This window comes from Aedes aegypti, chromosome 3, assembly GCF_002204515.2.
Source record: "Aedes aegypti strain LVP_AGWG chromosome 3, AaegL5.0 Primary Assembly, whole genome shotgun sequence".
Taxonomy (NCBI): Eukaryota; Metazoa; Arthropoda; class Insecta; order Diptera; family Culicidae; genus Aedes; species Aedes aegypti.
The window spans coordinates 51,690,060-51,704,084 of NC_035109.1; the positions used below are offsets into that span (position 1 = coordinate 51,690,060).

The 14,025-nt window shown below is 39.0% G+C and overlaps 1 protein-coding gene across 1 annotated transcript; it reads right to left on the bottom strand.

Moving 5' to 3' along the window:
- Positions 1-12,561: 12,561 nt before the first annotated feature.
- LOC5573978 (leucine-rich repeat protein 1) lies at positions 12,562-13,977 on the bottom strand. The gene has a single exon (XM_001654951.2). It carries the CDS (start codon positions 13,881-13,883, stop codon positions 12,624-12,626), a length of 1,260 nt encoding a protein of 419 aa, XP_001655001.1. The 5' UTR covers positions 13,884-13,977; the 3' UTR covers positions 12,562-12,623.
- Positions 13,978-14,025: the final 48 nt, after the last annotated feature.

The window sequence follows — 14,025 nt, forward strand, 5'->3', positions numbered from 1 at the left end:
GGCGCTTTGTGTCCAGAGATAAAGTGCTCAATTCACGTAAACTTGAAACCCCGTGAAATCAGAGGACATCGAGTCCTTCTCCGAACATGGTACGCCACTGTGCCATCCCATCCTGCAGAAGCACCGATCTGACCATCCTGTGCCATCGGTTCCCGAAGCGGAAAGATGCCTTCGACCAGTGGCAGAGCTCGCTTCAATTAGAACACATCGACGCTGATCTGCTCATGCAACGGTTTGTAGTTTGCACGCTGCACTTCAAAGCCACGGACTATCGGAATTCCAACTCCCGGATGCTGAATGCGGTGGCCGTTCCCACTTTGATCCATTACGACAAGGCCGCTCTTTACGATTTACCCACCACAGGGGTTAGCGTACGGAAAAATGAGATGCCGACCAGGACGGAAACGATCCTGGTAGAACGTTTAGTGAAGGCAGATAAAACATCTGCATCTTTGGAAGATCGTTCAGAGAAAGCCGAGCAAACACCTGCATTTTTGGAAGATAGCTCAGAAAAAGCCGAGAAAATATCTGCATCTTCGGAAGATGGCTCGATGGCCATTGAGCCGATTGAAGCAATTGAGTCACTGGAAGCATTAGAGGAAGACTGCGAGGAGGACATCGTTTATTTCATAGAGGAAGAGCTCAATCCAACGGAAAGAGCTGAAGGCGCTGACACCGTTTCCAACGGAGATCAGGAATCGAGAACAAGTTCACCGGCTGTTGAAGAACCCGAGCTAAAACGAGTAAAACTAGATAGCAAAGAAGATTCCGATGTAGTCGAATCGGACAATCTACCCATACCGGAACTGATAGAACCGGTGGAAACAACCCCCAAGCCACCATTACCAGCCGTAGTCGTAGCCTATCGGAATTCGTCCGTTCAAACCGAAGACGTGCAGATCGTGTCTGAAGAGGACCGTCTTCAGCGACGAATGGTGGAGGAATTCTACCCGGAGTACGCGGCCTGCAGCCGGTTGGAACTGGCCAAGCAGCTCAAGGAGAAGGAGGACCGGTTGGCGGAGCTGACGAAAAAGCTGGCCAACTTCGAAACGGCACACGCCGCCATGATGAAAACGATGGAAGCGTTCAAGACGCTCGTGAACTGAATGCTCTAATAAGCTTAAGTTCATAGATTGATAGATAGATCAATATTTAGGGTTGTATGTTTGAGTAGCTTACACGAAAAAAACATTTTTAATTGAATTGCATGTGTTCTGGCTTTTATAATAACACAACGACGATCCCACTTCTGGATCTTTGCGTTTGAGGATGGGATTCATTCACCGATTAGTGGGACTTGTTATCGCCATTTAAAGTGAGTACATTCGAAAAATTCTTACTAAAAACTTTTAATCCTTAGTTCTTCAAGGTTTTATCCAGTAATTCGACCAATTGTTGCATATTTATAATCCTCCAATAATTTCGTCAGAAATTACTACCAAAAAAATGCAAGGAGATCTTTAATGTTTTAGGAAATCTATCAGTCGTAGGCCGTTCTCGTTCGTCAGCTGGTTCCAATTGTCGGTCTGAACTCCTCCTCCTGGCCAACCTGAGCGTTCAAATCTCCTATGATGATCTTGACGTCGTGACATGGACAGCGGTCGTACACGCGTTCGACCTACGTGTAAAACACCACCCGATCACGCGCCTTTGCATATCACCCATCACTATAAAAGCTGCTTCCAGCTCACGTGTGTTGCCGTAGCTCTGGTAGATGGTGATTACCTCTAAACGTTCGCACCATTGCTCCTGTCCAGCACACCTCCTACGTCGCTACGATGTCGAAACCGCGGATCTTCAGTACATCGGAGAGTATGCGTGTGCTTCCGATGAAGTTGAGAGATTTGCCGTTCCACGTCCATTTCCGTCGCTGTGGTCTTTGCCGATTGTTCCGGTTCGTATTCTCTCGTTGACGTTCCTGTGCTGATATGTTTTTACGGTTGGCTTGGAGGGCCTGACACCAACCCCCTAGATTTCCGGAGGACCATTCCCCCTAAATGTTCGGAGGGCCGTAGTGCACAGTTTGGCTTAGAGTCCTTCTCTGGCACTCGGACGACGAACGGCCACCCCTGACGTGGGGAACAGAGGCTGTTGTGAGCCGCTCCCCGAGCAGAAGAAAATAACTACTGAATACCAAATTGAGGTATTCCATACCAAACTTACAACCTGAATGAGGTATGAATGAGCCCTGCATAAGAAGTAAAATACCTCAAATGATACCTTCTGCATATTCTACAAATACCAAGCTGATAATTAGATCAGGTATTGTAATACCTAAATAATACTTGATGGATTTTCATGAAAAAGTGAAATTTTTCAATACTAGTTCAATACCTCCAGCAGTTGTTGTTGTTGTTTGAGAGGGACTTTAACCCGAAGGTCATTCGTCCCTTAGACCTCCAGCAGTCCTCAATAGCTATCGAATACCAAATTGAAGTATTTTTAATTGTTTTAAACATTTTTTTTTTCAAATACCATTTGAATACCAAAATGAGGTATTGATAACTGAACAATACCTAATTGTGGTATGATACCAAAATATGGTATGCATAAGTTATTGGGAGTTATTCTTTCCTCCTCGGGTCCTAACATGGAGTACAGATGCTATAGGTTTGCAGAAGCAAACCCCCCTTCTTTGTCAGCATACGACCTAAGTTCCTACCTGGGTTGGTTACCCGATCTTCGCTAAGGTTACTCGTACCCCGGCCAGTACCGCGAGTAGGTAGAGATAGGAGTTGCTGGGCAGGAGGCGGCTAAGGACCACACAGAGAAGTCTATTTTATTCCTTCAGGTACACGAGGTACCAAAGGTACGCCATGCCCAGCCATTTACCGTGCCGAATTTCAACATATATTCTTCAAATGACTTCTCCAAAAAATTGACGTTCCTCCTGGACTGCCGTTATACGCATAATTGTCCCATGTTACTTTTTGTGCTTTTTGACTTTTTGTCATCAAACAGTTTATTTTTACGTATAGTTTTAGAAAACACTTACCAAAAATTAACTTTGTTCGGAATCTCAATGAAAAACAAGTCAAGTCAAGTTGTCCCATTGTTGAATTTCCACGCATAATTGTCCCACTACTGGATTTCTACGCATAACTGTCACACTATATAATTCGCTGCGCTGATCTCGAACAAAATATTCAGTTGACAGTTTTTAATTAGCTGGTGTTTGGGAAAATCGTTTTGAATATCTTCTTATGTTGGATTTACACCCCATGCAAAACACAGCCTGTTTTATGTGTTTGTATTATCGGGATGCATTCATCATTCATGCGAGCCTGACGTCAAATTTGGTTGAAATTTTCAATATCAAAATATTATTTCTCATCCGTTTTCAATAAATTTCAGTTAAACTTTCAGGGTTCACAAAATTCTTCTAGTTTTTGGAACCACAGTCATCGATTAGAAATTTACCGTAATTTTGGATTCATCACGGGGAGTACTGAAATAATCCCACTTGAAGAATCAGTACCTAATCACTTTAATTTCGATTCCATGGCTTGTGACAAATCAACTTCATGATTTACCAAACCAAGTCCAAATAAAAATAGTTCGGCCGTTTTTGGATGACTTGGCTACATGCTGGGTTGTTCCGAATACCGGTTTACTGGTGAAAGTCGTCATTATATTGGTGAATCTGGAACCTGGCTCGCGACATATCAATTTTCATGAAATTGCGAATCAATGGATCATTAACATAATCAAAACGGCCGCTATGGAAAGCATAGATAGCGCCACCGTAGCCTTGTGTGTTTGACAGAACAGCAATGCTGTCACAATGTTAAATTCCATATACAGTGGCGCCTTTGTTTTGATGCGGTGAGCACTGACAAAAACTACCTTCAATGATCCATTCTAAAGGTGGTTAAAATATATTTGAATCACTTGACCACATGTCGGATTGTTCCAAATTCCCGGTTCCCTGAGGGAAATGGCCTCTAAGCTGTCGGTTCTGAAACCTTGCTGGCAACATCAAACATCATAAATTCCCAAATCGAAGCTAAAGAAGGGTCATTCAAAAGTTCTTGGATGACTTGATAGCATGCCCGGTTGTTTTGGATAGCCTATTTCCCAGAGGAAGTGACTAGTATATTGGCAGTTCTGAGACTTATCTTGCGACATATCAAACTTGATGAAGTCAAGAAGAAGACAAAGTCAAGTCAGAAGAAGAATAGTTCAAGAGGTTTTGGATGACCTGGCCACATACTGGGTATTTCCGGATAATTAGCTCTTCGGTGCAAGTGGCAAATATGTTGGTGGTTCTAAAACTTAATTTGCGATGTATCAAATATCATGATTTTGCAAATCAAGTCCAAGGAAATGTCAAATCGTTTGAAGATTTACTCTGCAGAATAACCTTGAATTCGCAGACGAGTTTCTCTCAAGCCTGCAGCTGGAAGAGTCGATATAGGAATTTATTACATCTTATAAACTTTCTAACTTACTTATCCACTCTTTCTTTTCCTAACTCATGCATTTTCTCATTATCACACATTCAGAAAGCTTTGCTTCCCATCCCAAACTATAAAATCGTATTTTTTCACATCCCCACACGTGGCTCCGTTTGGCACATGCCACTTGAGCCTTCATTAGGTGCCTTAACATAGTCTTGAGGATATACGTCCTCTACATTCGGTACAATCTATACGTAAGAACGGCCATCTACAGCAGTATGCTTAGCACATAATTGGTCACTACTATCAGTGGGACTGTTATGCGCAGAAATTCACCAAAAAACCCGTATTTCTAGGCATAACAGTCCCACTTTGTATTTCGTAGCTAAATTTACTTTATTCCCATAATACAAACTCTTGACTCTAATGAACACGCTATTCTTTATGCTATTGTAAAGATTTTAATTTAATTTTCCACACACCTGGTCAATACGAGGCCTAAATGTGTTAAAATCTTTAAACGTGTTTTTCTCGATTGCATATTTTGGAACATGGGACAATTATGCGTATAACGGCAGTGGAATTCCACCACGCATTTCATCTAGAATTATTTCTAGCGTGACTCCAAAGATTCATCCAACAATTTCTCCATGAACACATCTTGAGCATTCCTGGCATTCATAAAACTGAAAACATATGCTTAAAATAATTCCGACAGGGATCTTCCAGAAATTTGACTAGGCACCCCTTCTGATGATGAAAGCTTCTTACATTTTCTCCAGAAATGGTTTCGAGGAACCCATCAGGGAACATTTGATCAGTATTGACTTAACAGATTCCTCTAGGAATTTATCCAGAATATGTCCAAAACCTGTTTCCAAGGAATCCTTGAGTCAAGGAATTTTTATTTCAAGGATTCTAAAAAATATATATTTGAATTATACTGTGCCTTTGATCAAGAATTTCATCGAGAAATTTCTACGAAAGTGAAAGTGGATTCTACTAAGAATTTTTCAAGCAATTCAACCAACGATACCTTCAATTTTTCCAGACTTTCTGCTGTAGTTTCTGTCTAGCGAACGTCGTTTTTCGAGCTTCGTGGCTGAAGAGATGTGTACTTTGAACAAATTGAATTTGAATCGAATAAGTTTCTACTTTTAGCATATGTCGAAGCTAAGATCCTGTAGATAATCTCATGCATTAATAGAACATTTGGATTCATCCCTTTTTAGAATTTAGAAAGTAAATATTTAGAACACAGACAAACAGACGTAACACTTAGAACAAATTTCGATGAAAATCATACACTGAAACGAATTTTATTGTTGAAATTACTGAATCCATGGTAAAATTAAGAACTGCACCAACGATTTTCAACCGACTACATTATTCTGTCAACTCTACCAAAACATAGTCAACATAACTACACAAGAAAATATATTCGGTGTATTTAACCACAGTTGCAGTATTTATGACTAGAAACATGCTTGATTTGACAAGTTTCGCATTGTGCTTTTGACCACACTGTGTTGTACGGTGGGTGTCACGGATTGAAATACAATGCTTTTCAATGGATGCTACTATGGACATGGTCACATTTACTGCACTGCTCAGTGATTTGTACCAGATTATAGTAAACTTAACAGATTTTTGTAGTCGGTTGAAAATCGTTGGTGCAGTTCTTAATTCTACTATGCAATCGGTAGATTATACAATAAAATTTGTTTGCGTGTAGTCGCGAGAACATATTGACTGCTTAACGATAAGCTTGCGGCGATCGACGCGCCACCATATTTCATATGACGGAGGTTTAGAACTAACTTGGAGGTGATGATTTGGAGGTTATTTGGCAATTTGGAGGTTAAACCCAACAAACATTTTTGCTGAATAAGAGCTGAACAAATTACTTTTAAGCTTATATCAGTTTAAAAAACTATTGTTCAGCTACTAGTGTTACTTGGGAAATCACCTCCAAATACTACACGGAGAAGCGAAACAACTCAAATATGAGATAAAAAGTACTCAAAATGCAGTACTTGTCTAACACTGCCTATTTGGTTATTATTTGATTCTGTATTTTGAATACTTTTAACTCAATCTTGAGGTATAGTCATAAGTACTTAAATTTGAGTTATTTGCAAGTTGACATTTTATTTTGATTCTGTTTTGCTTCAGATTCTTAGGAAGTATCCAAAATCAAGAGTTAGTCCAGTACTCCTTTTTGGATGAAATTTTTTTACGCCATGTTTATTTTCAATTCTGTGTTAGTTGCTGAAATATTGAAAGTGTTGCGTAGGTAAGATGTATTGTATTATTTTAAATAACGTTTCTACAATGTCGAAACATTTGTATTTCAGAGATTCTCAAAAACGCGGATTCAAGGAAAATAATCAGAACCATCCCGAGGTTGAATCTTCCGGAGCCAAACATTGGAACCGTTAGTATTTTTATGTCCTGAGTCGGTGAGTTTTGATCATTATTTTTGTGCAATTTGATGCTTAATTTTTCTATTTCCCCACTTTACAGCCTTGATAACAGCATTTCCGATGCGCTGGAACAAAAGCTCCTCAAGATCATTGGAAGCACCGTTTGGAAATTCAGATGCCCAACAGAAACGAAGGAATATGTATTTAAAATAGTATTAATAGTGTTATATCTTGCTGTTTTTGTTATTATTATTATTATTTATTTGCGACACTTTACCATTAATGTGGCATTCGTGTCGAGTTGCTGTTTTTGTACTAGATAGAATTAATAAAACAATTGCTAATCCCATGAAAGCTAAGAATATAATTATTTTTTAAGGAATCAGCTTTAGTACAACACTCAATTTTAAGTAGTTTCTATCCAATAGCTACTTCTTGCGAATCAGTTAAAATCACTCAAACTGAAGTTTTCCCGTAATGACCACAAATTGAATACTTTTCAAATAACTCAATTTTGAATCATTCCACTTAGCTGTCAAGTTGAGTGAAAAATACTTAAATTTGAGTTGTTTCGCCTCTCCGTGTAGCGATTTTGCGGTGGGATGTTGACGTTTGATCACGAATACGCCTAATGCTTAAATCGGTGTGTTTGGCCGATCGGCCAACAGGTGGCGGTAGTGTGTAAACGTCAAACACGAACAAAAACGACGCGAGCGCTGCGGGTGGTGAGTTGGCCACCTATCATTTATTCAAATCGACCGTTAAAAAGGTGGTCGACGGACATCGATGAGAGTGTGACGTCTGTTTGTCTGTGTTTAGAAAGTGGCCCTCAGGAATAACGTCTCCGATACATTTTAATTTAGTTATCTCTGGATTAAACATTTTATTATTATTTGAAATTCTTATGTTATCATATAGATATATATAAAAAGGGTACATGGATATTGAATTTGTATTGTTTCAGTGAGAGATAATCTTCCCAAGATTTTGTTGTTCGGATAAATTACGGACACTCTGTGCATTTGGTCGAAGTTGACCACGACGCACTACAAATGTTCATGGACTGCTCAACATTATCTTTTTCAAAGATTCTTGAAATATCTTATCTAGGAATTTATGTTAGAGTACATATCTCCAAGTGCTCGAGGATGCCCTCAAAATTTTTTTCCGGAATACATTTCTTTAAGGATTACTCTTGTTATCTTTATCACTCAAAATAATCCAAACGTCATTGATACGTGAAAAATCACGTAGACCATTCCAAATTCATTTTACCTCCACTTCACCTGACTAAGATAAAGATCACTAAACCATTCATAACCACCAAATAGTGACTCGGTAATTTTTACTGAGGTTACCTATCGCACTTACGTGAAATTCATGTAGGTGCCTAAGTTCATTTTGACATCTGCATATTGTACGTACATTCGGTGTTGAACTCAAATCCTAAGATGGCGCCCGCTTGATTTTTGCAGAACTTCAGAAGCTGCTGCTGCTTTAAACTCTGTGTAAGATTGTAAGGTAAATATGCTTTGAATACCGAAGAATCCCTGAACTACTTCATATTTTATACCTGATTTATAACCTCTATCAATTATAGCACGTGAAGGCTACAGCGAGACGGACCAAACTCACAAAATTGGGGAAACAGGATTCAAAATGCTCAGATTGTCAATAAAAGTATCACAATCTTTTAAGTTTCTTTACATTTTCCAATTGGGAATTAGTGTTCTTCCAAAGCCTATTAGAAATAAGATTGGTCTCTATTACAGTGAAATTTAATGCAAAACCATCTAGGTTCTATTGAAACGCTTCGTAAAGGCTACCGAAAAATCCACATAGCTCTTACGTATAGCGCCGGTGGAATGGACGAAGTTCAAAAGTTCATGCGTTTATTCTGGGCTACCTATGATTCACGTAACAGCTACGTGAGAAGTGCGATGGAAAAAAGCACGTATGTTTTCACGTAACAATGACGTTTGGATTATTTTGAGTGCACGAATCAAAACAAAACACTACTTGAGCCGATTTTACACTGGTACAAAAACGTCGAAAATAACTGAATGAAACGGCCTATCATTTTGTTATAATTTATGTTGTGGGAAATAATATAAACTACCTAGTGTTTGAACGCGAGCTGATTATATGCAAAATTTAAGCAAAGTACACGGCAAAAACATGTTAAAAAGGGGTGTAATTTTAAAACAGTTTTAGAAGACAGATTGTGATTCTTCTTAATTAATTTAATCAAAACCCTATGAAAGTTACTTACGTCGATTTGAAAAATTAATCGAGATATGTATAAATAAAATCAAATAGGGGAAAAAAAGAAAAATATGTAAGATGGACTGAAAGTGCCAACATAAATTTAAGATTCCTTTTTTTTTCTAAATAAAAAAATAAAAGGCCAAACGAAATTAGGAAACAACTTTTTTTGTTACTCCGATAGAACATAACAAAAATATAAATTGAGTTACGTTATATCAAGGTTTTACTGAATATATTTTTCGAGTTCTTCATAAGAAACTCTTTCCACTGACATGTTTTTGTTAGATAATACGAAACAAAGTGTTGGAATTACTCGAGCACTAAAAATTGGTCAGCTCAACAATATTATTTCTGAGCTTTGGCCCGCTATACGATTGGGCAAGCCTTTTCAAAAATATTCCTTTGAAGATTCCTGGAGGGGTTTCTAGACACATTCCTTGGTGAAATGGTGAAAAATCTCTAGAAGAATTTCTGTATAGGAATGCCTTAAGGAGTACCTGGAAGTGTTTTCGAATAAATCTGTACAAACATTAAAAAAGGGCACATCGACATTGGTAAACAATGGCTTTGCACGACGATGTTGAGCCCAACTCAACTCGATCACGCTCACCAATACCACTATCAGGAAGAGCAAACACTAATCTTCTTGATAGTGGTATTAGTTTGTGTGGGCGGGCTAAAAAGGGCTCAACAGCAACGTTTCCAAAAAAACCTGACTTAATCCACCGATTGTGAGACTGAACCCTTCTTACATTTCCATACAGGTTTGAAATAATTATTATTCATCATTCATTTGGAACCTTGTACCAGTATAACTAAACTTTAGAATGTTGTGACTATGTTCTATGTGCCCTAATAGTTTAAAGGTTTGCGAGAAAGTCCTGGAAACTACACGTCAATCCATGTTGTCATCCTGTAAAATAATATCGAAAAATGAAAAATTGATGTCCTAAAATGATTTCGCCAGCGATTTTTTTAAGATTTATGTGCAGGTTTAAATTAAAACAAGCGATCTTTATACCCTTCTTATGGTTGTAAGAAGGGTAAAAAGAGGAATTTTAGAATTTTTTTTTTTTTTTTAAATCGATTTTTATCTCTGTATCTTTTCGTTCGATTGCAGCATGTTTATGAATGATGTCAATGCTTTCAATCGATGAAAAAAGAGCTCAAATCGGATTAAAAATAGCTGAGAAATGGATCAAAATGTTAAAAATTGAATATTTTAGAATAAACTTATTATTTTTTTAAAGTAAGGTACCGTGGGGCAAGTGGGTAATGAAATTCGCATAGTTGAGATTCTTCATATTCTAGAGACTTTAAATTGAAACAAATAAGGTCGTGTATATTTTTTAGCTTGACTCCCACCAAATATAAGCAGCATGGTAAAATTGATTTTTATGAAAAATTGAAGAAAAAAATACAGAAAACGTTTTTGAAAAATGTCTCATTACTTTTCACTTGCCCCAAACGTGGGGCAAGTGAAAAGTTTACCATTTTGAACAATAAATTCAAAAACAAACAGTTATATTCACGATTTCTATTAGCTTTAACATTTGTTAAGGCTTCCCAATGAACAATAACATAAGTAACATGTAAACATAGAAAATGTTATTCTTTTCACTTGATTTTTTTTCTGTTCAGCTATGTTAGTTGAAATGATTCGACAACATTATAACTGCAACATTTCCAATGTTAGTTCTTACATTATAAGACAGCAATTGCATTTCTGCTCTGTAGAATTTCCATCGCTCGTTATTTGTTTTCGAGAAAGTCGGATATGTCGTCGGATAACTCTTCGGGAGAAATCAAACGGAATTCTTCAAAAACGTATTTAGAATATTTTTTATGTGGATAGACCTACACCCCATTTTTATGTTTTGAACTAGCTTTACATAGACATTCCACGAGATTTCCGTGTGTCCTCTAATATTGCAACTTTTCAATCAACGTCTTCCTTTTAATTGGCTGCCCGAAGTAGACATATTATTGCAATATTGGCAACATCTTTTAGAGAAGTTCCATGATTTCTAATAGCTTTTAACGCTTGAGTAGTGTTTCTTGAATTATCAGCACGTTATGTTTTTCTATGATAATAGCGAACCATGTTTAGTTATGGCTATTAAAGAGAAAACACAAATTCAATCTCTAATGATAAACTTTTCACTTGCCCCATCTAATAAGAAAATTGACGGTGTTTAAATTTAGTTATTTTTAGGTCTACGTCGAATTAATTCTAAAACTTTTTTTATTGCAGTTTGAAACTGTCACAGAGGACAACTAAGAAGTGGTACAGGAAATTATTTTCCGCAACTTTTTTTCACTGAAAATATTAAAATAAGATTGTACGCCGCCAACTTGTTACGGAGTAACAGTTGACAGGTTAACAATTTTTCGCTCTATTATGCAATAATGGCTGAAAAATCTCAGAAATCTTTTACCTATCGTAATGTTCTCAATGGCCTCAAAGGTTTACGCATGAGTTTAAAACGTTAATTCACATATTCAGTAAAATATATCAATTGTTTTCACTTACCCCCTTTACCCACTTGCCCCGCGGTACCTTACTTTACAAAATTCTTCTATTGATATCTCTGTAACTAGTAATACGATTTCAATGAAAATTTGAAGGGGTTATGAATGAATGTTAGAGCTTCCATTAGCTGAGAAATTGATCAAAATGCAGACAGTTGAAAATGAATATGCTTTTTCTAGCACTTCACGATACTGTTTGAATCATAACTCTGTAACGAAATGTCCGATCGCAATGAAATTTAATAGCGTTCTATGGGAATGCTGTAGCTTTCATTTAGAGCTAAAAGTGTTTAAATCAGTTGACAAACGGCTGAGATAATTGAGTGACATTTTTGTAACACACGCACACACACAAACACGGACATGTGCTCAGTTCGTCGAGCTCTATCGATTGGTATATGAGACTTGGCCCTCCGGGCCTCGGATCAAAAGTCGGTTTTTCAAGCGATCTTTATACCCTTCTTATGGTTGTAAGAAGGGTAAAAAGGCTCAAGTCCTCTTGAGCCCATTTCAAATGTTTGTCCAGAAATCTCTTGAGATATCACTGTAGAATTACTCCTGAAGCTTTTCCTCGAGGTATCTGAGATCGGAAATTCCTGGAGAACTTTCTAAACTTTCTATCAGGATTCATTGCAAGGAGGAAACGGAAAGAGAGACTTTAGTGACTTTCTAAGAAAAATACTGAACTTCTTGAGGCCAAGTCTCTAAAAATATATATGCTACCAGTCCTGATCTTTTCTATCCGTGATAGAGCTATTTCTATCAACTTATACTTATACCTAAATCTACAAAATTACAAGACTGTCCATACTTCTTGGACCTCCCCCTAAGAGGCTAGCAAAAAACGCGAACGAATTGTCTCATTTAAATCCACAAGTAGAATAATCACCAGAGTGAGTTCAGCTTCGGAAAGCTATCAAAGGAAACAATGACTATCGGATGCAATGAATCACACATTTAAAAGTTAATAAATATAATCCAGAAACTTAAACCTAACTTACAGTTTGGCGCTGCACCGTTGACTGCAAAACACAGCATCGGCGTAAAGGTGCTGATTGCTGTTCAGGATCAGGTGCTGACAGTTCAGCCGTATCACTTTGGCCCGTTCGTGGATCTTGGCCGTAAAGCAGAGCAGTCCACAGCCACAGATCGGGGTCCGGTGCAGCAGCTCGACCAGCAAGAACGGAATCGTTCCCACCGAGTAGAACACCTTCCGAGCGACGACGACCCGCGCTGCCAGTTCCCAGAGGGCGGGCACGTGACCGACCTGTGTCGGTGTGCGAAGATCCGGAACTGTGGATACCGTGTGATCTAAGCGGTTTTCGGAGAGATCCAGTTCGTCTAGCTTCATGCGGGTCATGGATTCCGGCAGGGAGCCGAGCTGATTGCTGGCCAGGTTCAGGAATCGAAGTCGTGCCATTTTCCACAAAGCGAACGGGAGCTTGAGGACGTGGTTCTGACGCATGTCCAATCGGACTAGCTGCTTCGTGTAGATGAGAGCGATTGGGAAGTAGCTGAGGCTGTTGTTGGAGATGTTGAGACTCTGTAGACTTGACTGGAGCGCGGGTCCTCGTAGCCACTCCCAGTCGTGATTGTGTAGGGCATTGCCGGAAAGGTCTATCTCGTTCAGGCGAAGCTGTCCTAAATCCTTGGGGATCTTTTCCAAGCAGTTGTTTGAGAGGTTCAAGCTGCGAAGGTTCTTCAGCAGCAGGATCTGCGGGTCGAATCGTACCAGTTTTATGTCGGATATTTGCAGCAGGGTCAGATTGCGGTTGAACCCTTTGAGCGGATAATCGGCGCGGCTTCTGACCACACATTTTGTAGAGAGCACTTTGCTTGTGGACGACAATAGTGACGATTTCTTGTTGGCCACACTTAGGCAGGGCAGCTTGAGGGGAATGGTGGCCATGGAACCATACCCACCAGGAACCGCTTCTCCAGTGAGAATTGATTTCAACACCTTCAGGAAACCCGTCAGCTGGATCACCTCGGACTTGATTTGCAAATCGTGCTCCGGGATGTTAAACGAAATGGTAGCTTTCCCCTCGGAGATGAACCGGGTGAATATCTTGCTGATGTTTTTCCGCAAAGCGTATTTGGTTCCTCCCTTGTTGGCATTCGTTATCAGCATGATGACCGCTTCATCTTCGGATTTCTTCTCGCTGTTCTTACCGATGGCTAGGATGGTTTTCTGGAAGGGTTTCTTACCGAACGGGACGGTCCGGTTCACGACGCACGTTTCGCAGACTAGTTTCATTTTGTTGCAAGAAAGAAACTCATTTTTTATTAGAAATGAAAGTTTGTGACCCGCGGTTGGCGATTCCGCAAAACTTGTTTTGATTCGAATTCGGATTTTGCGCGCGCTCAAATTTAAAGGTCGGCTATGTTCACTTCCTTTG